At 39.4% G+C, this 27540-nt stretch overlaps 3 protein-coding genes across 5 annotated transcripts; all 3 read right to left on the bottom strand.

The window, feature by feature from the left end:
- Nucleotides 1-1394: 1394 nt before the first annotated feature.
- Nucleotides 1395-11589, bottom strand: si:dkeyp-77h1.4 (uncharacterized). Its single transcript, XM_067398771.1, has 9 exons — nt 11502-11589; nt 8454-8506; nt 6999-7019; nt 6603-6875; nt 4490-4786; nt 3170-3457; nt 2916-3094; nt 2433-2534; nt 1395-2285 (listed from the first exon to the last, which is right to left on the bottom strand). The coding sequence occupies exons 2-9, from the start codon at nt 8497-8499 to the stop codon at nt 1395-1397; spliced, it is 2097 nt and encodes a 698-aa protein (XP_067254872.1). The 5' UTR covers nt 8500-8506; nt 11502-11589.
- A 330-nt stretch (nt 11590-11919) lies between these two features.
- mdc1 (mediator of DNA damage checkpoint 1) lies at nt 11920-19673 on the bottom strand. 2 transcript variants are annotated; one of them, XM_067404127.1, is made up of 10 exons: nt 19532-19673; nt 18829-19416; nt 18656-18740; nt 17245-18467; nt 16194-16592; nt 13483-16100; nt 13216-13398; nt 12726-12851; nt 12523-12633; nt 11920-12433 (listed from the first exon to the last, which is right to left on the bottom strand). In XM_067404127.1, the coding sequence occupies exons 1-10, from the start codon at nt 19665-19667 to the stop codon at nt 12224-12226; spliced, it is 5679 nt and encodes a 1892-aa protein (XP_067260228.1). In that variant the 5' UTR covers nt 19668-19673; the 3' UTR covers nt 11920-12223. The 2 variants fall into 2 exon arrangements, with proteins under 2 accessions (XP_067260228.1, XP_067260221.1); XM_067404120.1 differs by having other exon boundaries at nt 13483-16592.
- A 1998-nt stretch (nt 19674-21671) lies between these two features.
- On the bottom strand, nt 21672-27510 carry tubb5 (tubulin, beta 5). 2 transcript variants are annotated; one of them, XM_067404173.1, is made up of 4 exons: nt 27403-27510; nt 25354-25462; nt 23737-23844; nt 21672-23622 (listed from the first exon to the last, which is right to left on the bottom strand). In XM_067404173.1, the coding sequence occupies exons 1-4, from the start codon at nt 27457-27459 to the stop codon at nt 22565-22567; spliced, it is 1332 nt and encodes a 443-aa protein (XP_067260274.1). In that variant the 5' UTR covers nt 27460-27510; the 3' UTR covers nt 21672-22564. The 2 variants fall into 2 exon arrangements, with proteins under 2 accessions (XP_067260274.1, XP_067260266.1); XM_067404165.1 differs by having other exon boundaries at nt 23737-23847.
- Between the last annotated feature and the right edge of the window lie 30 nt (nt 27511-27540).

A 27540-nucleotide genomic window follows, 5' to 3' on the forward strand; every position in this document is an offset into this window, starting at 1 on the left:
TTGCGCTATTATCATCTGTGGAAAGTGGGCGGTAAACAGAATTTAATTTAATGAGGTGTTTGGGTACATTTTCAATAAATTTTCGATCATGAGAGCAATTCATCAAACAATGATCAATAATGATCACGAATGACGTGTTATCAAACACGCTTTTTAGCCAATTCAAGTGTTTGGAACACAGTGTGGGAGTAATGCTGTAAGGTGCCAGTAAAAGTATGGCATATTGCAGTAGTCTGCTGCATCCTCCACAACTGAGCACTCGGCAAGATGGGGATCTACGCTCAGTGCATATTTTTCAGGTGTGTTTGCATCATTATCTGATTTTCCTTTTGGGAACCACATGCTAAAATGGCACTATTAGTAGGGTCAATTCAATTTTAGCACAATACTCCGGAACACTAATGATGGAAACAGTCTCACTACTGAGATCTAACAATCTCAACATGACTTACTCAAAGAACTTGTACCTGTTTACATATCCTGTTGCCTTCAACCATTGTCACGAGTGATATTTTTAACAGTTCTTGCTTACGCAAGTAACTGAGAGAGACTTCAACAGCAATATTTTTGTTACTGGATGAATGGGAAATGTGCACTGTCACATCTCTGGACAAGAACATCTATGAGACTAGTGTCTTAGGTTAGACTGATAGAAGAAGATTCACAAAAAAGTCCTCCAGGCACAGAGTCACAGGTTAGTCTATGAAGGTTTGTGATTATTATTATATTTTTTTGGTCAAATGTTTTTTCTTTGTTTGGCTTTGCACTTCACTTCAGTAGTTTCCTCGTTCATTCCCTTTGTCAAAATGACATGTTGACTTGCATGCGTCGAAGTGACATGATTTTTTCCATTTTTCCAGTCCTCAGACAGCAGAAGGTTAGCTCGCCGCTTTCTCAGTATCAATGCTGCAATTTAGATTCTCCGACTTGTCAAAACGGAGCAGAAATGATTAATGTCCCATGCCCTTGTGTGCCTTTCTCCAAATTCAACCACAGTAATGGTTGGATTACGGAACCGATAATAGAATTTATTTTCTCAATATCTTCATGCAGTGATGTATTATTTCTGTGATGGAAGATTTGTCTTTGTACACTTTCTTGGAATACCCCAGATGGCCTCCCTCATTCTGTATTAAATCAGTCAATGGTGTAAGGTCTGAAGTGCTTCATCTTTGTATTCGAACCCTTTTATGGGCTGATTAAATATTAGTAAACTGAGTGAATTTACAGTGGATCTTTCCATTGATGAATGTTAATCGTATTAAAAGTGAGACTCAAAAGACCGAGGAACCCACCCCCTAAGGAAGTCACTTAGCTCTTCTTTGAATCAAGTGTCTAGATTGTCTGTGGTGGTTAATATATGAGGAGGCAGGAACGAGGCTACGGTTTTAATCTCAGTTGGTGGCAGCTCCATCAGTGCTTGAAGGTGGTGCACTGTCATTGGGAGAAGCCGAGTCTAGACCTCCACTGGAGATGAGCTCAGGAGTTTTGACTGAGCTTTTCCCAGATTCAGGGGTTTTGGGAGGGGTAGTGCCCTTTGCATCCAGGCCAGGAGATAAAGGTGCACTTGGCTCCTTGGATTCAGGAGTACCATTTGTAGTTGGTTTCGAGTCGAGAATCGGTGAGACTGGTGGCTTAGGCTCAGGGATTGGAGAAACCGGTTTAGGATCCGGGGTCTTGGGATCAGGTGTGGGGCTTAAGGTGGGCTTCTGTTCAGGGGTGCCAACTTTAGCTGGTGAGGGTTCAGGAGTAGGTGAAACTGCTGGTTTGGCATCTGGAGTAACGGCTGGTTTCGCATCAGGAGTTGGCAATGAAGCTTTTGGAGATTCAAGGGTTGGAATTGGAATTGGTTTAACATCAGTTGATGTGGCCTCAGGTGCTGGACTTATTGGTTTTGGATCAGGTGTCACTGGTGGTGAGATGGTCACTTTTGGTTCAGGTGTAGCAGCAGGTTTGGATTCAGGTGTCGGTGTTACTGGTGGTTTGGGTTCAGGAGAAGGTGGTGGAGGAGCAGTGGACTTGGCTACAGGTACTGGTATTAGAACTGAAGATGGTGCTGGTTTTGGAGGTGAGGGGGCCGTCTTAGGCTCTGGAATTTGGTTGGGAACAGCTTTGACGTCAGGGGCAGCAGAGGTACTCAATACATCAGAATCTGCTAAGGCTATTGTTGGGGCATCAGTGTCACTGTCAAGTGGGAGCCCAGTGGTATTAAAGCCCACTCCAGAGTCACTGGTCTCCATGTTCCTCTCTTGTAGGCTTGGCTCTTTAGTAGACACCTCTAAACCCTGAGGAACATAATCAGAACTTAGGATTCTTAGAGCATTTCAACAACATTAAACATAATTCGGCATTTTATACTGAGCAAATGCATGGGATTTAGATATAAAGATAGATCTAATAACTAAAATGTCTTACAGCTTCCTGGTGCTCACCTTAATGCTGACCTCTGTGCTCTGTGATTTCTCAGTGATGTCTTCTTTCTGTGACAGGGCCGGGGCTTCCTCATTCTGACGGGTACAGGCTTCTTTCACAACCTGCAGAAACACGAGCAAAGGGTTTATGATATACAACGCAGAAAGACCAACACTTTTTCTTGTTACTTTCATGTTATAGAAGACATGAAATGAGAATGTAAAACATAAAACAAATGTTTGTACTTTACATATATATTTTTTTCAAAGATTAGGTGTTTCCTTTTTATGACACTTGCAAATGGAATCTTCAAGTTTTTCATTGGTTAATCAAACATCATTTGTTGGAAATGCCACTTGGTTTGATAATTTGCATCTAATGTAATAACATTACTAAATCTGTGTGACCCAAGTCCACATACTTCTTAGGGCCATTATATATGGACATTATACATAACATATTGGTGCTTACATAAAGTAGGTGGTAAGATAGGTGGTAAATACCTTTCTGAAGGTATCACCCTCCACTTTCCCTGCATTCTGGACTTTCTCCTCAATGGCTCTGGCCTTTGCTGCACGTTTGCGTATCTTCACCAAACATGACACCAAGCACACTAAAAGTAGCAACACCAATAATGCTACCAAAGCGATGATGGCAATGTAGAGTTTAGGGAGCTTGTATGCTGAGAGAGAACGAGATACACCATTAAGTGCAAATCATGAAAATTAAATGAACTGTTCATCTTGCATCTCCTCACCTTCTATCTCTAGGTAAACATCAGACACCAGGAATCCCTGAAGGTCAGTCACACTGAAAACTCCAGCATCACTAGCCTTCACATCTGTCAGAAGACACATAGAATCCTCCAAAGAGAAGCGACCTTCGAGATCCAGGTTAGGAGGCAGGTTGAGTTGTCCGCTCTCCATAATCAAATATTTGTGGTTATCAGACTTAGGGGTGTACAGCAGACGAGCTAAAGAGCTATTTAAGTGCAGGTTTATTTTCAGAGTTTCACCGTATAAAAGGGTTACAAATAACAGATGTGCTGAAAGAAAAAGGACAGAAAGAAAGAAAGTTACTGAAGCTGAGGTGTTCAGCTATTTTCTAAGATGATGTCAGGAGAGTGAAGAAAGAGAAAAAAAAATGGTAGGGAGGAGAAAGCATAAATTTTTTAGGGAATAAATGCTGTAGGCAGAGAATGACAGACTCCATTCCATCTGTCTCTCTTCCTGTCTTTGTACTTCCCCTACTATGCTTTCTTTTTGTTGTGTTTTATGACGTTCCTGAAGAGTTCTCAGCACTCTTAAATATAAAGGTTGTTTATTGGCATCAATGGTTCCATGAATAAAGGTGATTTATAGTGGAAAAAAGATTCTTTAGATTATTAAAATGTTATTTACACAAAGAAACACACTGTTTTGTTTTTTTAAGGGGAAGTTCAAGGGAAAAATGGTTCTTCTATAGCATCACTGTGAAAACTGCCTTTTGGAAGCTTTATTTTTTCGCAGTATATATTCCATTAAAACAACCTCCAGTCTTATATTTCACACCTCAGTTTTTATCTTTGCCTATCAGGATACTTGATTCTGACTGGTCAGTTGCAGTTTTTGTTATAATGACCGCTAATTTTGACCATTGTCCCCGGAAAACAATCTTCTGTACTAGTTTCATATATCTTATATCACTCTGTGGCCTCTTTCTTTTCTCATAATCAAATCATTTTACCACAAATCAATATTTCCATTTATTTATAGCCATGTAATGTATGGTAAAATGAACAGCTCTACAGTAATCAGTGCAAAATAAGTGCCTTCAGTCTGATAAAAGGATGTGGTCTTATTCACCTTCTCAGTGTTTATTTTAGGATTATTTATTGTAAGGAATGGCAGACTTTATATCCTATTTCATTTTTCCCTCAAAATGTTTTTCATACATACTCATATATTATTATTTTATCTCAAATGCTGTACTTGCTTCATTCAGAAGGTCAGGATTAGAACATTAATATGTTATTCAAATGTCATTTAAATAATATTGTTGTGTCATGAACCCTTGGAAATGTGCTTCCTGTTCTAACCTTTAACATTCAGGCAGATCTTCTTCTTGACTTTCCCATTGGAGTCGCTGAAGGTGTAACTACCTTCATCAACCCCTGTAACAGCACGCAGAGTGAACTTTTGAGGAGTGATCTCGATGCGCTCCTTGTAATCCTCCTTGAATGTTCCATCAACTTTCACTAGTTCCACAGCCGGTACTGAAGTCTGATTGGCCTCCACTGAGCTGTGACGAAAGCCCACAGCCACCGAGTCTGAGATATCATTGAGCGAAACGTGAAAATCTAAACCATACTTAACAATGAGCTCACTAGAGCAATCTGAAAAGTAAGAGAGAAAGAAAAGACGGAAATCCATGAGATTTTGACATTTTCTGAAGAAGTTGTGCTGGCCACGCATTACAATTGCATGTTAAAAATGTATGTTGTAAGAACTATTAGATAAGCTATTATCTATCATAATATTAAACTAGCATAAACAGATCAAATGTCTGTTCCCTGTATTATGTCCTGATATACACTTTATAGGGAACAGACAGTAGTAGACCGTTAGATGTTCTCAACTGTATCCAACAAAATCAAACATCATTTTGATATTGTCTATTGAATTGACATTCAATTTATTGTAGTGATACACGTTTTAATTATTAATTTTACAAATCCACAGTTGGTGCAATACACTGTTAAAGGGTTAGTTCACCCAAAAAAATTAATTACTCACCCTCATGTCGTTCCACACCCGTAAGATCTTCGTTCATCTTCGGAACACAAATTAAGATATTTTTGATAAAATCCGATGGGCTCCATTGACAGCAATATGATTTACACTTTCAAACGGCCAGAAAGCTACTAAAGACATATTTAAAACAGTTCATGTGACTACAGTGGTTCAACCTTAATGTTATGAAGTGAAGAGAATACGTTTGTGTGCCAAAAAACAGACATTATTAAACAATATCTAGTGATGGGCAATTTCAAAACACTGCTTCATGAAGCTTCGTAGCTTTTTGAATCTTTTGTTTCGAATCAGTGGTTTGAAGCGTGTATCAAACTGCCAAAGTCACGCCCCCCAGTGGTGAACCACTGAAATTTCAAAACACTTATGACGTAACAAAGCCTCGTTTACTGAAATCACGTGACTTTGGCAGTTTGATATGCGCTACGAACCAATGATTTGAAACAAAAGATTCGTAAAGATTCGAAGTTTCATGAAGCAGTGTTTTGAAATTGCCAATCACTAGATATTGTTGAATAAAGTCGCTATTTTGTTTTTTTGGCACACAAAAAGTATACTTGTCGCTTCATAATATTAAGGTTGAACTACTGTAGTCACATGAACTGTTGTAAATATGTCTTTAGTAGCTTTCTGGGAATCTGAAAATGTTAATTATCTTGCTGTCTATAGAGGCCTCACTGAGCCATCAGATTTTATCAAAAATATCTTGATTTGTGTTCTGAAGATGAACAAAGGTTTTACGGGTGTGGAGCGACATGAGAGTGAGTGATTTCCTTCCACTTTCACAATTCCTGTTGACTGTATGTGTTGAACCTTCAGTCCTGTTACTCAAGTTATTATAAGAAACAATTATACAATAAGCAATAAGTGCAAACTTGCATTTGGAAAAAACTCAGCATTTTCAGTATTATTTAGCAGTATTTTCAGTATTGTTATTCATTTTTATGATTATATTATTTGTTTATTTAATGCTTATTAGAAAATGTAGACATGTTATATATATTGCAAACCCTGAAAATGAATAGAAAATAAAACAGCTCATATTAACAGCTCAGTTTGACCTCCCTACTGTTTAAAGAAAAAAAGGCCATATTTTGTACAGCATTCATGGAAAATGTCAGCCAGTACCACTAATAAAGGGAGAAACCGATAGTTGGGTAGAGAGAAAGAAGGATCTTTAGGTAGAGAAGAACGGAAGACAACCAGTGTGCCTTGACAGATCTACAATTACTGCAGGAGGTCATTAAACCTCCCTTACTGTTCACCACATGACTTCCTATAATAATGGAAGTCACTCAGAGCTATTCTAGTGTGAATGTGTGCATCCAATTTAGTGTACAAGCTGCTGTTCAAAGTGTGCGAACAATTTTTTGGTATTATGCAATGAAAATGATGCAGTACCTCTAACATAGAGTATGATGCGTGTAATATCCTCTGCGCTTTCGCCAGATGTGATGGTGTAGACTCCTTCATCACTTTCTCCAACATTCTCCAAGATCAGGTGGGTCAAACCAGTGTTGAGTTTGGCACGAAGATCAACCACTTTCCCCGAACTCATCAGCGGCTTCTCACGTCCTGGAACAATCGAAGGCCTGAACAACACTTCAGCATTATCTTCTGGCATGGGGATGTGGAAGTCTTCCCCAAAAAACAATGTCTGGGACAGTTCTTGGGCTACAAGAAACACAAAAGAGAGAGGCAATTTATTGTGCTACACTGTTAAAACTGTTTTTATTATTAATAATAATAATAAATCATTCAAACAATAAAAAAGTGACTTGTTGTTGTTTGCTTTACCTTTCAGAGTTGCAGAGAATGCTAAAAATATAAAAAGAAAAGCACCGGTGTTTAGATTAACAAACACATTCATGTACTTTCAATTAATGCAATATTCATTTTAATTACATTTACATTTTTTCTGTTGTATTTGGATGTCAAATAAAAGAATAAACGAAACAGCTATGGAAAATTAAATATACTGTCTGACAAATTTTTAATTTATTAATATGGCAATTCATATGGAAAGACATTTTTTAAGTTTATTGGATTATTTTAAAGAAATTATTTTTTTAGTGGACAAATGTCATTTAGTTAAAGTGCACATCTGATCATTTCAAAGCACAAGAGCTAATTTACTACTAGTTTTAGCTCTGAGTTTTGGATTGATATTTCACATCATTTTGTCAAATCAACCAAATCTCAGAAACTTCCCTCGGTCAATTTTTTTTTTTTTTTTTTTTTTTAAATTCTGAAGAAAGACAAACATAAGTCGAAAGAAAAAAGTTTAAAAGAAAAAAGTTACAGCTGTATGCATAGTGACCCACATTTGGTTTTTGACCACTAAAAATGTGTACAATTGAACAATTTTCTCATGGAGCCACATTGAAATCCCCATACCTCTGGAAATGTACCATATTGGGCCTTAAATATTAAGATACCAAAAGAAAAGTTTAACATCCAGAGTCTAAAAGCACATTATAATATCTTTAATACTTCTTGAGTTACAGGCATACAAACTGCGGGCAAAAAACACAAGAAGTGCTTTTTTCCATTTTTGAACCATCTCCGTTGGCATATAATGCAACAAAGATAGCTAAAGTCAACAGACTGTACTAATAGACCTACCAATCTCTGTGTAAAAATAAAACAATGATGCTGCCATCTTTCTAAAGTCATTTTTAGAAAGTGTAATTTGGCTCCAAATTTCAGGTGAAAATCGTCATTTTGACCCCCCTCTACAAAATAGTGGTTCATTTAATAAATATACATCCATGACATTTAATATTTTGGTTTTCTTCTTTATTTATCTATTTCTTTCGCCAGAAAAAAAAAATGATCGAAATCAAAATTTTTAGCCAGGGACATCTGGTTTAGTTGATGGAATGACCCAATACATATTAGTATGTATGAAAACTACCTATTGTTATGGAAAATATGCTAATATACATCAATTGTATGACACATGTAATATTACTGGTCATGTGAGGTCAGATATTCATTATATAACTAAAAGCTGTGTTTGTACAGTATACAGTCATTGCAAGCTGGGACATTCAGTCCTTCATTGCCATTTGTGAGAACATTACAGCACTTAGAGAAGAAGCATTGTGGACCAGGTCTGTAATTAAAGAACTACAATAGCTATTAGCTTGTCAGAGCCACTGTCCTTAACATTTCCACACAAGAAACAACACTTGTGTGGTGATAATAATGATACAAAAGATCAAAAGATTCACAAGGACTCTTTCTTACCTGAGTGGAACAGCACGCTTAAGATGAGCAGTCTCAGATTCTGCATATTGGCTCTGAAAACATTTACAGACAAAAATACTTTCACATTCAAAGATGATTTAAATTACAAACCATGACATTGTAATTGTATAAGTTTCATGGTACATTCATTGCTCAATTGCTCTCACATTCCTGCTAGAGAACAGGACAACGATGATCAAAATGGCAGTGTTGGCAAACGGACACAGGTCGATTGGGTGCTTTGATGTGGACTTGTAAATATAGGGTGTGACTATAAAACAAATCAGCTTATGTTAATGTAAGACAGACATTTATGTTTTTCAGCTTTTATGGGCTCTGACGTAAATCATCAGGCCATGGATCTAAAAGGGATGTGTTGACAAATGAGCCTCTTGAAAAAAAAATGAGTTATTTGGACGTGTAATTGTGGGTTTATTGGCTTGACTTTTCTAACTGACATTGATCTGGTATCTCAGAGGGGATTTATATTTACCAATAAATTTCATGAGAAATGATGCTGTAGATTCAGTGCTGTCTGTGTGTTTGTGTCTGTATAAATGCACATGAGAAACATGACATCATTTGGGTGGATCATTATCTCCATAATAAGGACAGGAGGATATTTAATGACTGAAGACATTAAAAATGTGGGAGGAAATAAAAAAAGACTGAATCTATCTGTTAGACTGGTTTGTTCTACAATAAATCTGTTTTTCCATGTTGGGTTGTTATGATTTGTTTTTGCATTTTTACATCCCAAAGAATTTCTATGATCTTTACACAACTTATCTGCATTTTCTGTGCTGATTTAAGATGATTTAAATACGGTAATAAGTGTTAAACAAAGGAGTAGGCACATATTGGAAGATAAAAACATAAGTAAAATATTTAATAAATCAGCACATAAGAAGTGATTGATGTTTAAAAGTGAATAACAGGTGTTTCAACTCTGCAGAAAAAATCCAGAACTTTCTTTTCGGATCAGATTCCATGCAGGCTTATATTATATATATATATTCTTAGATGTTTTTTATTTCTTTGTCTGGTACCTATTCTTGGAATAAACAGATTCATATTCATTAAATATTCTTTAAGTAAAAGATCATTTTAAATAAACATGTTAAAGATAATTAATGTATGTATTTAATTTCCATGACATTCACAGGCCTGGATATCAAAATGTTAACATTCCCTGATATTTTCAGATTTTCCAGTGGCTGTGAAAATCCATATTTTGATGTACAAACTGTACTTTAATTAATATACTTAAATTATATTTAATTTGAATTTTATTAAAGGCAGTATCATATAGAAGTTATATATGATGATCTATGTTGTGGAAATATCAGGACAAACACAAACATTACAGTCTGAAATAAGCCGGCACTTCACACATAATGACATCGCAAGAATCCTACGAAAACCTTTTCCAGGCCAGACATTAGACAGCAAGGCAAGCATCCAGAACAGCAGACGTGCATTTAGGCCATTCAGTGATTTCATAACAGACTTCTGTTCAGACGCTCAAATGTTGCATGTTAACATTTTATTGTCATTCGGCTGCAAAAATGGAAAAACAGCAGCAAATGAGTAAGTATATTTCTTTTTCCATCTCTGGACAATGAGACACATGTGCTGAGGTATAAATGCGTCAGCACTATTCTAGTTTTATATGGACAAAGTGCCATCTGGTCCACTCTCTCTCTCTCTCTCAGTATGACATCTCTTACATCAACCTCACAGTAGCTCTCCTACAAGACAGCATACATAAAACATGGGCAACATGGAGGCAGAAATGCAGACCGGGTGCTCATATAGCTAAAACATAAGATGCTGTTCTCCTGAGTGCAATGCAAATGATAAATAGGAGCTCAAATCAACCTGCCGCAGATAGTCTATATGAACTACAATATTATAAATTGGTAAATTATACCAGAAACAGGCTGTGCAAACCAGGGAAATAAAAGATGAATAGGAGCTCAGGGAAATCAAGCTCAACCTTTGGAAAAGTGCTGTATCTCTATTTGGTAGCAAATTCATATGTGGTTATTGATGTTAGAAGCAGGTCATCTCCTAAGAGACCAGGACTGGGCATCTGGAAATTACTTCCAGACCATTCCATTCAGACTAATATGACTATACTACTGTATCTCGTGGATCACAATGCAATTTAAAGCCTTGAACCATCAATTCTAAAGACTATATTGTAGTTAAAGGGGTCTGATGTATGACATGAAAGGCGATGAGATCATGGCCGTGTGTCACAACCTAGTGAGCTGCCTACCTAGGCACCATTTTGGGGCAGCATTATGGTTAAGAATATGGCGTGTAGATAAGCATCTGAATTGGTTTTGAGACACAGTCCGTATGTGTTAAGAGCAGCGGGGGCGGCGGTAGCTTTGACTTGCCCTGGAGCGCGCGCGCGCGCTCGCATCTCTCCTCTATTTCTGAGGAAAACCTTCAAATGATCTTTTCCCCTCCCAATCATAAAACTATTTGCCAGTCAAACAAATTTTCTCTCGGTCACACGATGAGAAAGATCGCCCACACATGTTCGGGTTATTACGGTGCACAGACGAGATGAAACGTAAATTGAGCCGCAGAAATTAGCCTAAAATAAAAACTATATCAAATCTAGATTATCAATGTTATTATAAAACTGACATTTCTCGAGCTAATCGCGACAAATAGGTCTAATTATCATATTTGCTTTCATCATCTTAATTTTCCTGTAATTTCATCTCAAAGCATATTTTAATAGAAACATTTGATTTGTGAATACAGGACTGCGCTCGCGAGCTGACAGGGCATTTAATGTGATGTTATGCAGAACCGAGCGCAAATCTCTTCAACAAGCCTAAATGCTCTTCTGAACCTCTAAATAAACATCTTAAGCCTTATTGTGTTCGTGTTTCAACAGCAACTTTATCCAATCGGAAAAGTACCAGACGAAGCAGAAACTGCAGAATTTAACCCTTCAATTCCTGCATCCCAAAGCCAGCTGCCCGCTTATGACATCTCCGACGCAAAATGTATATTCTTCCTTACCGTGTTCACCGCTCACCTCCAATATGCTCCTCAAATGATAGACTGTAAAAGGGGTGAAATTCCGTTATTCGTCCCTTTCTGCTTCCTTTCCACCTCGAAAATCACTTAAGGACTAAGATGCTCCTTAGGAATCTGTCCGGTATCTCGCCGCGTCTCGAGTGCGGTCGGTAAAGCCCGGCGCTTCAACCCCTTATGGGCGTGTCAACGGATCCGAACACACTCAGCCAACCTTTGCAGAACCGACGTGAAGGTCTTTAAAGGTGTTCTTCAGATCGATTCATCACTGAGACCAACGCCCTTATGAATAAAAATGTGCACTAGATCATTTTTGCCGTTTTTATCTGCATTTTGTTTCTATTTATCAAAAGTTTTTAAATACCAAAACGCAAAAATCCACAATATCTCTTTATTTTGGCTCTGAAAGTGTTTATTGAAGATATAGGTTAAAAAATGAGAGGAGCTTATTCTCCCTTCACTAACACACTCATCATTCATTGACAGCCACCTCACACTCTCTCCATCTCTCACATTCACAGGAATCGGTGGGTGTGTGGTTACAAGCCTAGCAGCATCTCATCTAATTAATTTCTGTCTACATAAAACTGGGATGTTATGTGTCACATATTCATCTTATGCAACGTAAACGTCTATGCATAAATCAGATTCTGTCTTCGACTGGCACAAATGTTTTACAAGGAAAGTCCTTTCCTATGTCATTGCCACTACTTCCTACGGCCCTTGGCAGCAGCTTTTGGGGCTGCAGGCTGATTGGATGTGTCGAGAGAGGAAGTGAGAGAATAGGCCTGCAGGTCAACTCTCTGCTGCAGAATGCCAGTCAATAGGAACTCTGTGCTGACCACGGGCAATGACATATTCACTGCCTTCTGACAAAGCGCCCTGTCCTGTTCACATGACACCACCACAGTGTGCTCCTGAGTAGAGAGGGGGTAACCGCATTAAAATATGGGAATATGTAATATGTGTATTATAATAAGAGAATATACGCATTGGTTCTGGGTACCTTGTGAGCTGAGGGCATTTTAGGGAGGAAACGTGCACCGCAGCAGGTGATGATTTCTTTCATTTGAGATGGTTCTGGCATCACAGATTTGGTTACGTGAATCTCATAACCCTATGAAAGCAAAATTAGAGCATATATGTGATGGAAATAGTATACTTTGGGATTGATACACAAAGGCAGAAGTGCTTGTGAGGGATTAATACCTTTAAAAGAGGTTGACTTTGAGCGGTTTGCAGTGCCTTCTGTAGGCTGAAACTAAACTTTTTCTCCTGCTCAACGTCTTTCAATATATATTCATCAGTAGAAAGAAAATGGCCAGCTTTTCCACACTGGGGGAGAAAGAGAGGATGTTATCATGCTAAAATTCTAATTTTACAAAGCTTGTAAAATTATTACAGTGTTTTTGATCAAATAAATGCAGCCTTTGACTCACTGAGATAGTAGTGTATGTGTGTTGAATGGGTAGGGTTATTATTAGATTGTCAATGGCACTGTTGTTGTTTTTTTGTATATCATCACCCAAAATTCAAAACAGAACCATTTTCAATGTGTGTGAACACCTGACAATGCATTTAAAATGATACATCAACCAAACATATGCATTTTTAGGAGAAAAATCAGATAAGGATTGAGGTTTTTTTAGGTTTGGCTTGGTTTGAATCAGGAACATTTTTGTAATAATCACTCCCTCACCTTCTTTAGCCATTCAGGAGTCACGATCGGCACCCCTCTGGCAACAGCGCACAAAAACTTAACAGTGCGTCTTGCCTTATCAGTCACCAGGTGAGTCATATCGTTCACCCCTTTCGCCAGACTTCCACCCAAATGGGAGACCGCTCTTTCTCCATCCTCATCAGTCAACCCAGTGAATAACACCTAAAAGAGAAGAGGACAGATTGGTGTCATCCACAAAGTGATAAAACTTGCTAGTAAATTTCTGTATCTTGGGGTGTGTGTGACCTTGTGCGCCTGACTGGACACAGAGCGCCTTGGAGTCTTGGATGTGGGTGTTGGAGCCTCTTCTGTGGATGTGCTAGTGTTGGCTGCTCTCTTGCGACCTCTGCTGTTGGTTTGAGGTACAGCAGTGTCTTCTACTTTCTCTGCATCTTGTTCACGCTCATTGGTCATTCCGACATTTACATTCTCGACACCTGAAAGTCTGCCTCCTTTTCCCCTGCCTTTTCCAGGAGTTTTAGCTTGGGAAACTTCCTGCGGTTCTGGTAGTTTAACACTCTTCCTGCCTCTGCCTCTTCCTCTCATCCCTTGATTCGACGTTACAACACTATTAGCAGATCTCTCAGAACTTCTAGAACTGGAGCGGGATCGGGAACGGGTTGTTGAATTGGGGTCCTGCTCTGTGTCTTCGACTCCAATAGCTAGTCCTCTCCGGCTAGACTGTCTAGCACCGACTGGTTGCTCATTAGTTGTCTGTCTTCCTCTACCCCGTCCCCTGCCCCGCCCTCGGCCCCTCTGGCTGGATGGCTCCTGTTGTGAGGATACAGATTGATCTGAATTCATAGATGAGCTTGAACAACGTCGTGTTCGCCTGGCTGGAGGAACAAGAGGAGTTTCCAATTCTGTTTTGTCCCCATCCAATTGCTCATTCTTTTTGGCTTCCTTATGGTTCCTATCCTTTGTCTCTTTTTGTTCTCTTGCTCTCATCTGAAGCTCCTCTTTTTGTTGTTTCTGCTTTTCTAATCGTTCTCTCTCTGCCGCTAATCTTTCCTTCTCTTTTTGTTCCTTCTCCATTTGAATTCTTTCCTCTTCTTTTTGTCTTTGTTCTTCTCTTTCTCTACTCTCTCTCTCTAACCTTTCTTTCTCTTCTCTTTCTAAACGATCTTTTTCCTCTTTTTCCCTCTGTATTCTCTCATTTTCTTTTCTTATTTTTTCCTCTTCTTCCCTTTTCAGTTGTTCTTTTTCCTCTAATTCCTTCTGCTCTCTTTCCAGTTTTTGTCTAATTTCGGTTTCAGTCCTCTCTCTCTCTTCTTGTTCCTTTCTCTCATGCTCCAGTCTCTCCTTTTCTATCTTCTCTCGCTCCTCCTGTTCTTGGAGCTCTTTCTCTGCTTGGGAATTCCTCTCCTCCAATCTTTCCTCTTCTTCCTTTTCACTACACTTCTGTTTCATACCTGTTCTTCTGGCTCCTCTCCTCGTGGTTTTTTCCTCTTCACTCTCTCCCTCATCCCCAGACAATGCTTTCCCCCTCTTTCTTTTCCCTTCCTGCCCTTTTTTGGTTTTACCCTGGACTTTAACAGGTGCAGGTGTCTCACTTTCCACCTCTGTCTTGTTTTTCCTTTGTCTCCTGCTACTTCTGCTACTAGGTTCCTCTTGAGCATTTTCCTCAGACATGGGCTGTGCTTCAACAACCATGACATCAGAGTTTGGTCCAACAGACGGTGCAGGTTCATCTTCATCTTTTTTTCTTCCTCTGCGAGATCTTTTGGATATGATTATACTCAGATTTTCATCCCTTCCGGTTCCATCCTCACAAACAGGCTGTGTTTCTGTGACAGTGGAAAGGGAAGTGACGGCAGCTTCAGCAGGTTGTGGAACGCTGTCCTCTTTTATTGGTCTTCCTCTACGGGATCTCCTGGATTTGACACCAATGCTCAGATCTTCATCTCTCTCAATCACTTCCTCAGGAACTGGTTGGGTTTCTGCGATAGTGTGATGAACAGCAACCTCGGAAGTTTGTGGATCCTCGTCTTTCTTTGATTTTCCCCTGCGTGATCTTCTGCTTGATGTTTTACTGCTGAGGTGTTTCTCCAGTCCTTCATCTTCCTCATGCATAGGCTGTGTTTCAGCTATAATGAAATGGGAGCTGGAGGGTTTTGGGAGTTCTGTGGAGCTGTGTTCGTCTATCTGGCTGGTGCTAACTGCATTAGTCAGATCTTCACATGGTGCCTCCTCTTCACACATAGGTTGCGTTTCAGCGATAGTGACACAGGATTTCAAGTCTGTTTCAGCAAGCTCTGGAGATCTGAATTCATCTGTTTGTTGTCCTATACTTGGTACCCCCATGTTGATCTCACTCTTCATATCTTCATCCAGTGCTTGCTCCTCCTCACACATTATTTGCGTTTCTGTGATAGTGTGATGGACAGGTTGTAGGGCTTCCTTTTCTTTTTTTGGTCTACCCCTGCGTGATCTTCTGCTAGGCATCTTGCTGATCAGCTCTTTCTCCTGTCCCTCTTCATCTTCACCAAAATTTGTTTCAGGGATGGCAAGACTGGAAGTGGAGGCTTTTTCAGTTTGTTGTATGGGGTCGCCTTTGTCGGTTTGTCTTCTGCTGACCTCGTTCAGATCATCCTCTGGTGCTTGGTCTTCCTCAAACATTGGTAGTGTTTCAGCGATGGTGATATGGGACCTGGTAGGTTTTTCTGTATGAATACTGCTGACCACATTGTCCTGATCTGGTGGTGCTTCATCATCACTCATTGGTTGTGTTTCAGCTATGGTGACATGGGAGCTAGAATTGTTTTCATCAAGATGCGCAGAATCATATTTTTCGGCCTGTTGTCTGGTACTTGGTTTCTGAAAGCTGTCTGTTGCTTCTTCTTCCTCACACATGGGCTGAGTTTCTGCAATGATAAGACAGGAGCTGGAGTTTTTACCTTTATGTACTTTCCCTCCACCATGGATTCTCCTACCTCGTTTCATGTTCTCCTCCTCACCTTCTTGCATTTCATTGATGGTGTCTGCCTCAATGAGCTGGGTGGGCTCACTCTGATAAAACTCTTTGTCTTCTCCCTCCCAGATGTGTTGCGTTTGGGCTGTGAAGAGAGAAAAGGGCTGTGTCTGCTCTTCTCGTCTTGGGGTGCTGGCGATGATTATAGTGTCTGCTGTGGAAAGGTGAGAGTCATTGTGTGGCTCTTCATCTTCCTCCTCATCATCATCATAAGTCTTTTCTACAGAAATGAGCTGAGTTTCAGCAGTGGTGAGGTTGGAATAGGGCTGGGTATGGTTCAGTTGCTCCTCCTGTTCTTCATCTCTGTCTGTCTCTGTTCCATATGCCTGCGTAGCCTCAAGATCAAGCTGCTTTGGCTTAAACTTAGCACTGGCCCCAACAGCTCCTGGATTTCACATTAAAGACAATGTATGGAATTAATATAAGTTAATATAAGCATAATATTAATTACCACAAAAAAAATATTTTGACTCATTCAACTGAAAAGAAAGCAAAAAAAAGCAAAAAGCTGGGTTATGTGAGGCACTTATAATGGAAGTGATTAAAGCTAAGTTTTGTAGAATGTAAAAATAGAAAATTGTTGAAAGTGTTATGTAATTTTCATTTACTCTTCTGTTAAAACTTGTATTATGTTGCGTTGTGTTGTCATGATAAAGTAGTAAACCTGGACAACTTTAGGCAGAAAATGTTAAGAATTTTTTTCACACTAAAATCAACATGCTTACCATTTACATCTTGTGGCTATACTTTTGAAATGGAATATTTTAATGTTTACAGATTAGCATTTCAACTTTTTTTTTTAATTGTGTTAATTAATATTGTGCTACAATTGCTGATGATTGAATTTAACTTGTATTGAATCCAGAATAGTCGTAATGACAGTCTCCAAGACATTAAGAAAATACAGAAATGCACCATTAGTAGCAGTCTTACAGTTAGCTTTAAAAAAAATTGTCAATTTTATGCATTTACTGTTTTGTGAATACAATAATAAACAAGAATGAGATTAATAGGCAGAAAGTGAATGTGATGGTTACCATATGCTTGTGTGGGTGGCAGTTCCCAGTCTTCAAAGTGACCAAAAGCTTGGGTTGGTTCCTCAAGACAATTCTTTGCTTGAGAATGATGGTCTTGTATTTTATGGTTACTATCTTTTGACTGCTCTGCTTTGGCACCCACAGAAGCCTTACGACTCTCTGCAACCTTCACAGCTTTGCCTGCTACAGGTTTAAAAGGATCCTCATCATCTGTGTCACTGTTTGACAGAAGATCTCTGGCCTTCACCTTCTCCTTGTCCTCATTTTCTTCATCTACATCTGTGTCGCTGTCCATGTGGAGCTCTGACCCTGGAGTTGATGTAGGTTTGACATCACTTCCCTCTCCAATGGGATGTGAAACCTCTGTCACCATGGAAACCTTTATGGGATTGTCATCTTCATCTTCAACATCAGTGTCACTGTCCAAGTTGAATTCTGTATGTGGTGGTGCTGATGAAGTGCTTTCTGTGACTGCTAAAACTTCTGCTTTCTTTTCAGAGATATTTTCAGTTATAGGAGCCTCATTCTCCTCAACATCAGTATCACTGTCCATATGAAGATCTGCTGAAGGTACTGATTTCACCTTTGGAGCTTCTTCAATCTGGGCCTTTGCTTCAGTCTTGCTTTCCTCTTCCTTTTCTTCAACATCAGTATCACTGTCCATATGAAGTCCAACTGAGGATAAAGATTTATCAAGAGTTACTGCATTTTGAGCCTCTGGTTTAGCCTTAATTGCCACTGGCTCCTCTTCCTCAACATCAGTATCACTGTCCATATGAAATTCAGATGAAGGTACTGGTCCCACCTTTGGAGCTTGTTCCATCTGTGCCTCTGGTTCAGTTTTGCTTTTCTCTTCCTCTTCTTCTTCAACATCAGTATCACTGTCCATATGAAGACCAACTGAAGATATAGATTTCTCTAGAGTTACTGCTTCCTGAGCCTCTGGTTCAGCCTTACTCGTCTCCGGCTCCTCTTCCTCAACATCAGTATCACTGTCCATATTAAATTCAGCTGAAGGTACTAGTTCCACCTTTGCAGATAATTCAGGCTGGACCTCAGTCTTGCTGTTCTCCATGTCGGTTTCCTCAAAATCAGTGTCACTTTCCAAGTTGAGAGCTCGCAGGCCAGGCTTAGATGAGTTTGAACACGGTTCACCAGAGGTTTCCCTCAGTCTGAATCGGTCCATTGAGGCTGAAGATGGAGTGATGGAGCTCTCATCCTCACTGAGAGAAAAAAGAAAGAAAATGGTGTTTATTTTATTAAGTTTTAGTATTTATTGGTTTCTTTTAAGCACAAGAAAACTAAGGGTATTTGTAGAGCTGTACACATCAACATTATGTAATCAAGTTATGTAATTTTTGTAAAAGACTAGTTTGGAGAAAAAAAATAAATCAAGAAACATTCAATCTACCTCTCTGGAATGACTTTTTTTGCAGGGGTCAGGAATGATGAATTTGTGGAACTACACAGATGAGAAGAGGATGCTGAGTCTGAAACTATAGAAAAAGAGAAAAAAACAAAGCATGAAAATAATGTGTAACCATATCTTTTCAGTAATATTTCTTTGTGTTTCAATTTACTTACCAAAATCTTTCCTCTCATCCGTAGCACTCTCTCCATCTGAGTCTGATTCAGGTACCAGGGTGATCTCAGGCTGTTTGTGAGCTGGCAGTGGTGAACACATTTTGGGTTCTTCATCCTCATGGCTCCATAAAGGCACAGGGGGAAAGGCACTCCTCTCTTTCTCGTTCAACCCATTCCGCACACCTTTCCTCAACTTTGATTCTGAGTCACTGCTCGATAGTGGCGAACTTTCCTTTTTCTCCTTTTTGGACACTTCTTTCTCTGGAGTTTCGTGAGCATCTCTGTTCGAGATGTTCAGGCCAATGTACTGACATGGCACGTCGGCGATCACCACGCTCTCTCCCTCGGTCAAAGCGTATCGTACCTGAGGCGTCAGCTTGAATCTGCCTTTTCTGGTTCCATTCAAACTGCCCATGTCCCATAAAAGTGCTTCCACAGCATCATCGTTACCAGAGCATCTGCTGCTAGAGCGGAACACTGAGATGGAGATGACAGCATGCCGACCGGACACAGATCGGGCCGGAAGCAGAACAGAACAGACAGCAGGATCACGACCCAAAACATTGTCTCCGACGTAGAGAGGGAATTCTGATTGAATGTGTAAAGAGAGAAAAAGAGAAATGAATGTGATCTTTTCAATAACGTTCAGGAAACATTAGTTTCACATTAACACATAAAGTAGTAGTCAGCTTGATTGTCTCACCTGCCTCTGGTATATGGTCATTTTTAAACACCTTCAGTGTTGCTAACTGTTCTCTTTCTGGTCCTCCTTCTTTCTCCTCCTCTTCCTGATCTTCTTCTTCAGAGTATGGATCCTCAATCTGCTGAGTGGCATCCATCTTCCTCTCTGGCTAAAAGATCAATACTGATGTTAGAACAGAAATATGGTTGTCATGGATACCATTCACAATGTAAATCAAGATATTTTAAGCCCGAATACGCATTACACACATAAACAACATTGCTAATATCATCATTGTCATTTTTCTGATAAGTGGCGATGTGTATGTGTGACAAACGTTTACTTAACAAATTTGGCATGATATTAGGACACTGTTAACACTTTTCATCATTTCGTAATCGAATAAGTTTTCCTAAGCGCCACACTGGAAGCAGTGAAATGTACACACTACTTCTCAGGAAAATTGAACCGGAAACAATGCTTCCCTTCATAATGCAAAGGTAAACATGCAAGACATGAGCATTGTTTACGTTTGTGCTGATATATCGTGCATTATCTACTGAATTTAATAAAAATGTGCGGTTACCTTACCATGCAGAACACTAGGAAACCATTTCCTGAAAACTAAGGCCCGCCCTTTAAACGAAGACTACTGATTCGCTAGACAAGCTGTCAGTCAAAGACTGAGCCTATAGTGATTGGGTGAAAATGCGTCACTGCGGCTTGATTGGTCATTTGAGAAATAGCAGTGGCCTTTGTCCAAAGTTTTCCGCGCTCTCTGCAGAGGGGGCGTGTTTGAAATTGTTTTTCCTCAGTTACGATTTTTTGAGAAGCAATAATTTAGATCTTACTTTTTTCTGTCTGAATCTCGTGAGTATTCAATGTTAATTTATTTACTTTAAATCTTATTTATTTATTTATTTATTTATTTTATTTATTTATTTAAAATTCAATAATAATAATATCCCCCCACACACACCCCCCAAAAAATTACATTTTAGTATTATCATATGATATCCCCTTCAGATAATGAAATTAAAATCTATGTGCAACAAGGAAGTGGAGACATTAGCATATGTTAGGTCACATGCTGTCAAGGTTCATTTTAGACTGGAAAATATATAATACAATTTTTTTTTTAAATATCATTGTACATCCTAATGCACATTTTGTAAAAACAATACCTCAAAGACCAAAAAAAAAATCTGTGTGTCATGCATAAATGACAAAGTCCTTTTAAGGGATACATATTTTCCATGTAGTCAGTACTAGCAGGCCTTTATGCCTGTGTTTTAGGCTGATGTTGGTAAGTTTTATAGAAGACAGAGAGGAAATGCTGTACCTTTTCCAGAAAGTACTGATGATAGTGACAGCATTGTGTCAGAAAACAAGGTCGTAGTAAGAAAGGAATATGTTGAAGATCAAGGAGGATAGAAGCAGTGAGGGTGATGTCAGAGATGAAGAATATGGGTCATACATTGTTGTGGAAGTCAGGCATTATTCTTTGCCAGGAAAATGTGATCCATTCTACAACCAGAAGTCAGGAAAAACTGCTTATTGGCCTCACTAATGACAAGCAAAAGCTCCAAAAGTGATGACTACACAGGTCAAAATCGAGTTATGTGTGGAAAGTGTTGGCTACACTGAAAAAGGAAGAGTCTTGTTGATTTTCACTTGTGCTACTTAATGATTTAGAATTCCAAGAAAGAAACAATGTTTTTTATGCTTTTTGAAACACTAAGAAATTCTTTCCAAGCAGTGAAGCTGCTTCTGAATTTGTGACTTTTTCACATGCGAGTTCCAAATGAAATATAGTGTGATTTCTTAATCGGTCCCATAGAGGGTTAAAATCTATTTCAAAATAATTTACTAAAAACAACTGAATAATATCATTAAGATAATGTATACTTTTTTATTTACGCTATTTTCCATTCTACATACATATAATAGGCCTCATATGCATATTCTCTCATATCATATGTATATTGTGCTGTATTTTACTGTATCATGAATCATGTGTTTAAAGATGCAAGCAATTCACTAAGGCACAGTTCTTCTATGTGCAAACCTAAATGTGACTTTATAGGTTCAACCTGAGCTTTTCTAGGATGTGTACTACACCAAAAACCACAGCAAAGACTTGTTTCTTAACGAAATTGTTTTCATTTTTATTTTGGTTTTCTCCAGAGGCTCAGTTTTGTTCCACACAGGGACAATCAAGGAACATCAAAACATTTAATTAACAATATGCAGTAACACTTAAATGTATGGGCTCAGAAATGAGACATAACAGAGTCCATGAATTTAACAATTGCACCAACAATCAATTCAACATGCTAAAACTCCTGTCTTTCCATCTGCATAATACTTGCCTGTATCGTCCATGTCATTAATCGATTTCTGTCCTCCTGTAGACGTTGGCTGGCGTCCAAGCGAGGTTATGAATAAATAACCCTGTTCTTCTGAACCGGTTATTCTGTCTTTCTTTCAGTCCTTTTCTTTTCCTTCATCTTTCACACAACATACTTTTCTCTTCAAAACATTTCTCTAAATACTGCAATCAGACCCACTGAGGTCATGTTGAAGTGCCATCATCTCACAGAGTTGCCCTGTTCTAGTGCAATAGTAACAAAAGAAAACACAAGAAAACACCAAAATAATATTTTTACTTCAGTTATATGCAGACAAACAGAAGCAAATGTTAAAATAAAACAATAATGAGATGTTACTGTCCTCCCTGACCCCACCATCAATCCATTTATAACATTGATTCTAACTGGATGTTTGCCATTTTTTCTTCCCTGTTCTGTACAGAGAGCGACTGACCATCAGAATAGTAAAGAAGTACACAAAAAAGTGAGCAATTTGTAATTGTAAACACTGTTTTCCACCTATTCTGTGTTTAAGAACATTCTTTCTGCCTTCCTCTGGTTATTTTTGGCCCCATTTGTCTAGTGCTAATTTCTACTTGAGACACTAAAAGTTGTTTCCGTATCGGTTTTGCTACATTTACTCAAACTTGAACACGCTAAGACCTCCTCTTTCGTTTCCTTCTTAAGCATCGTCTTCTGCCTCTTCCTCAAACTCGCCCTCTTCTTCGGCGGTGGCGTCCTGGTACTGCTGGTACTCGGACACCAGGTCATTCATGTTGCTCTCCGCCTCTGTGAACTCCATCTCGTCCATCCCCTCTCCCGTGTACCAATGCAGGAAAGCCTTACGCCTGAACATGGCCGTGAACTGCTCGGAAATGCGCTTGAACAGCTCCTGGATGGCTGTGCTGTTGCCGATGAAGGTGACGGCCATTTTGAGACCCCTAGGTGGAATGTCGCACACTGCGGTTTTGACGTTGTTGGGGATCCATTCCACGAAGTAGCTGCTGTTCTTGTTCTGGACGTTCAACATCTGCTCGTCGACTTCCTTCATGGACATGCGGCCACGGAACACAGCGGCGACGGTCAGGTAGCGCCCGTGTCTGGGATCGCAGGCTGCCATCATGTTCTTTGCGTCGAACACTTGCTGCGTGAGCTCAGGCACGGTGAGGGCGCGGTACTGCTGGCTGCCTCGGCTGGTCAGAGGGGCGAAACCGGGCATGAAGAAGTGCAGACGGGGGAAGGGCACCATGTTGACCGCTAACTTCCGCAGATCAGCATTTAGCTGGCCGGGGAAGCGCAGGCAGGTGGTGACGCCGCTCATGGTGGCAGAGACCAGATGGTTGAGGTCGCCATATGTGGGAGTGGTGAGTTTGAGGGTGCGGAAGCAGATATCGTATAAGGCTTCATTGTCTATGCAGTAAGTTTCGTCTGTGTTCTCCACCAGCTGATGGACTGACAGTGTGGCGTTGTAAGGCTCCACTACGGTGTCAGAGACTTTTGGGGAAGGCACCACGCTGAAGGTGTTCATGATGCGGTCAGGGTACTCTTCGCGGATTTTGCTGATCAATAGGGTGCCCATGCCGGAGCCAGTTCCTCCACCCAGGGAGTGAGTGAGCTGGAAGCCCTGCAGGCAGTCACAGCTCTCGGACTCCTTTCGGACCACATCCAGAACGGAATCCACAAGCTCCGCCCCCTCTGTGTAGTGGCCCTTGGCCCAGTTATTACCAGCGCCGCTCTGTCCTGTGAGGTGGCATGAAGCGCACACATCAGAATGTGCAAGCTGAGACTTGCTACTTTAATATTTTTAACATATTTTGCACTTTTTTAACATATTCCCTTTTGCTAGTCACTCACCAAAAACAAAGTTGTCTGGTCTGAAGATCTGTCCGAAGGGTCCTGAACGCACAGAGTCCATGGTGCCAGGCTCAAGATCCACTAGTATTGCTCTTGGCACATATTTACCTCCTCCACGAGAGAGAGAGAGACACAGGGACATGGGAAAGAAGCAGACCAGCTCAGTACACATAATACATTTAATATTAATATTAATATAACTTTTATATTATATATATTACTTATATAAAATAAGGTTCTAGATATATAAAAGATGTCAATTAAAGGTGCAATATTTAATAGTTTCTGTCCGCTAGAGGTCGCTAGAGGCCTATTCAAAATAAAGGTGTAGCTTGATGACACCAAGTTTGAGTGCGGAATCTTGGGACATGTCGTCTTCACCTCACAGCCGGTGGAAAAGAATTGGGATAGGACTCGGGAAGAAATCATGTTCATATATGCAATTATTAACGTTACTGTAGTATGAAGTAGAGCAGGACCGAGTGTTGTGGGAGCTGAACGAGGCCGCTGGAGCGATTGCGCAACACACGCCTCACGAGCAGTGGAACTTTTATTATGACACAATCGCCGGCGCCGTTCCGCTTTTCCGGTCATGAGTATGAGGTAACGCAGCTCTGTTTATCATATTAGATACAATTGAGTGTGTTGAAAGTGTTATAATGTTACTCTGTGCATTCGCCTGGTGGCTGCTGTGAGACACTGTTGCACACTGCAGTAAGATGGATCAAGTTTAGAATATCAATAATAAATGTTGGATGGTTTGAGTTGATAAATGGCATAAAAATGAATTTTTAAAATGTAGTGTATGATGAAGAAAATGCTGTATTACTGTTACTAAAATAAAGCTGCATCTGATTATGCTATGTTAGCTACTTCACAAAATAGTGTTTTTCTCTGAGGCATGGTAAAGCATGGTACTCGCAAAAAAATCAAGAAAATAATAAAACAATAAAACTAAACGTGTTGAGCTATATAACAACAATTACTTTTCTGTGTATAAATATATCAAAACAGTTGTTCCCTTGCCTATTAAAACCTTTAAATATTAAAGCGTCTTTGGTGTTTCCATGGTTTTTACAAATTAAAACCGAGGATAATGCGGTTATATATTTTATATATAAAATATATAACACCGGCCTAGTGTTTTTGGATATTTTACTGCAAAATTCTTACATATTGCACCTTTAATGACAACTTTTTTAGTTGTTTCCATTTATTTCCCTAAAAGTCAGCATGAAACGAAAATTGTAAAAATTGTGTTTTCTTCTCAATTGTGACATTTCCAACTGAAGCAGCTTCTCAAATGAGAAAAAAAATGCTTGACTTCATCCATCGGGAATTGATTGAATCGTTGTTGTTTGCTAATTACTGCATTCATTTCTTGTGAGTGACAGGTTGAAGGAGGGGAGGGATAATTGTCCTGCCTTACTGGTGAACACATCATCAGATAAGAGATGTCGTAGTGAGGGGGAGGGGAATTTGGTTTTTCTTAAATAATGATGTGCACAGATAAATCATTTACAATAAACTTTACAGTGAAATTTTGATGGGTACACACTGTTATGAAAGGGGGGCATCTTCCCCATCTTGCCCTATATGGCTGTCTTAGTGAAGTACCTGTAGCTTCATTGTAGTAGACACTGATTCTGTCCAGCTGCAGGTCACTGTCTCCATGATAGGTTCCTGTTGGGTCGATTCCATGTTCATCACTAATGACCTCCCAGAACTGCAAACAACACACAGCAATTAAAACATCTCCCTCATTGCACATAGTTTAGTAGTGCAGTTTAGTAAATTTTACCTCCACTCTATCTTATTAAACACTGAAATATTGAGAAACAGCATCAACTAATCACTAATCTGGAATTGGATTCAAATGAGTTCTAGCTCAGAAAGAGGCTTTATTGATGTTTAAATCGTTAATTCTATGTTACTGTCCAAGTGACCTTAATCTGAGAGAGAAGCAGGGAGAGAGGGGTCGAGATGGACTTAACAAGGCAGCAAGCGAACATGAATAGAGAAAGAAAAGATTGTTCTTGGGATATATTGAAAATAATTGTTTTGAAAGAATGAGGCCAATAAACTAGAAGGCGCTGACTGACACAGCCCTCCTGTGACCCTGTTCTGACACTCGCCTATTAAAAACCTGTTACTCCAGGCAACCTACATTTCTGCTGTGTCATCACATAATAGCCTCATAAAATACTATGCTGACACATATGACATCATTCAGCATTAATTATATCATATAATTTCACCAATTATTCAATCCAACAAATCAAAGGTTTTCCATGAATATGCAATTCACTCATTAATTATTCATATTTCATTTATATCTGTACCGTAGAGGGGATGGGCAGCAGCTGTTAGAGCCATTAAGTCCATTTTGGATGCCTCCTCGTCCCGCCCTGACCTCAGACGAGTTCAACAGACACTCACAATCTTATCATTTGAAAGGCACGTCCAAGTCTTATAAAGGATGAGGACGATTTAACCCAATTTCTGATGCCAACATCTCATGGGCAATCTTTAAAAAAATATGCATCTTAATGGGGTCATCATGGGTGTGAATATGTCCTTATTGGCAGCTTTAATGTCTGTGTTGATGTGGTACAGAATCGGATTTAATGGATTAATTGGATATTTTAAATGCATAGACGTGGGTAATCCTTTTCTGGGAACAATTACAGGGAAAAAAGAAGCTAATTTTAGGGTAAATTAAACAATGATTCATACAAAAAGCACTTGATTTAACTGATTAAGAGTTCATAATTCCACATTATTAACCTTCTTTAATTGTTTCTGTTAAAATCGTTCATTGTCTTTTTCCATCGCCCCACCCTTCCCATCATCCTCCGGTTGACCATTGAATCACAGCGGTCAATATCTGCACATAAAATTAAGAATTTAGTCAAAAGCTACAAAATCCTCATGTTTTTTTTTTTTTTTTTTATGTTAAGGTATGCGTTAGTAATATTAGTGTCATGTGTCATGGCTCGCGAGCTGGTCCTGACAGCTGTTTAAAGGGCTCGTGACACTGATAACGGGTCGTATAATTACTGAGAGCGCTGCTGTTCACATCAGACCCGCCACACCCGGTGCATTGTAAAGAATGAAAGAAAGAAAGAGGACAGACCCCCCTCTCCCTAAGTGAATCCCTTCACCCACATCTCTGATTTACAAACAAAGAGATTTATGGTTAGAGTCTGCGGAACTTGAGCATCATTTATTTAGAGAAATTGCTATACAGACCGTGTTAAAGAAAGAGTGGTAATGAATGAAGAATGGGCTCCGCATATTTTGGGCGTGAATAAAGGGGGTTCACAAGGACAAAGCAGTGTAATGGAAAAAATTCTTGCACATAATGTGGGTCTATAAAACTGCCCAACGTGTTGCTATAGTGTAATGCATTATTAATAACGTCTGGTAAGATGTGCAATGCAAAAAAATAGGTGTGTTCTGCATAATATTATGCTTTCTAATATGTTCAGAAACAAAATTAAGATCAAATGTTTCTTTTTTTAGATGAGGTAAAAGCCTTGAACTAGAACTACACTGGGGTTCTTTACACATAGCGGCTTTTTGTTGCATTCTGAGAGCCTGTAGAGTATTTTTTTTTTAAATATTTAAATGACTCGCTTTTATACTCTGAAAAGCTGTTCTTACCTTGGCACCGATTTGGTTTCCGCACTGACCGGCCTGGATGTGAACAATCTCCCTCATTGTTAGAAATTGTGCGAGAAGTTCTCAAATAAACCTCAAAAAGTAGCGGCGTGGCTCAGTAATAATTTGGAAAAGCCGGAC

The sequence above is a fragment of the Chanodichthys erythropterus genome, chromosome 2, assembly GCF_024489055.1.
Source record: "Chanodichthys erythropterus isolate Z2021 chromosome 2, ASM2448905v1, whole genome shotgun sequence".
NCBI classification, from domain to species: domain Eukaryota; kingdom Metazoa; phylum Chordata; class Actinopteri; order Cypriniformes; family Xenocyprididae; genus Chanodichthys; species Chanodichthys erythropterus.

What these genes read in the sequence shown, in the direction of transcription:
- si:dkeyp-77h1.4 (XM_067398771.1), bottom strand. Translation starts at nt 8,499, where the DNA reads ATGCAGAATCTGAGACTGCTCATCTTAAGCGTGCTGTTCCACTCAG. An exon ending in TGTTTACCTAGAGATAGAAG is followed by an intron (nt 3,095 to 3,169) that starts GTGAGGAGATGC and finishes GTTCTCTCTCAG; the next exon opens with CATACAAGCTCCCTAAACTC. An exon ending in GCACAGAGGTCAGCATTAAG is followed by an intron (nt 2,286 to 2,432) that starts GTGAGCACCAGG and finishes TATGTTCCTCAG; the next exon opens with GGTTTAGAGGTGTCTACTAA.
- mdc1 (XM_067404120.1), bottom strand. Translation starts at nt 19,667, where the DNA reads ATGGATGCCACTCAGCAGATTGAGGATCCATACTCTGAAGAAGAAGAT. An exon ending in TGACCATATACCAGAGGCAG is followed by an intron (nt 19,417 to 19,531) that starts GTGAGACAATCA and finishes ACATTCAATCAG; the next exon opens with AATTCCCTCTCTACGTCGGA. An exon ending in AAAAAAGTCATTCCAGAGAG is followed by an intron (nt 18,468 to 18,655) that starts GTAGATTGAATG and finishes TTTTTCTCTCAG; the next exon opens with TGAGGATGAGAGCTCCATCA.
- tubb5 (XM_067404165.1), bottom strand. Translation starts at nt 27,459, where the DNA reads ATGAGGGAGATTGTTCACATCCAGGCCGGTCAGTGCGGAAACCAAATC. An exon ending in GAAACCAAATCGGTGCCAAG is followed by an intron (nt 25,463 to 27,402) that starts GTAAGAACAGCT and finishes TGTTGTTTGCAG; the next exon opens with TTCTGGGAGGTCATTAGTGA. An exon ending in CTACTACAATGAAGCTACAG is followed by an intron (nt 23,848 to 25,353) that starts GTACTTCACTAA and finishes TCTCTCGTGGAG; the next exon opens with GAGGTAAATATGTGCCAAGA.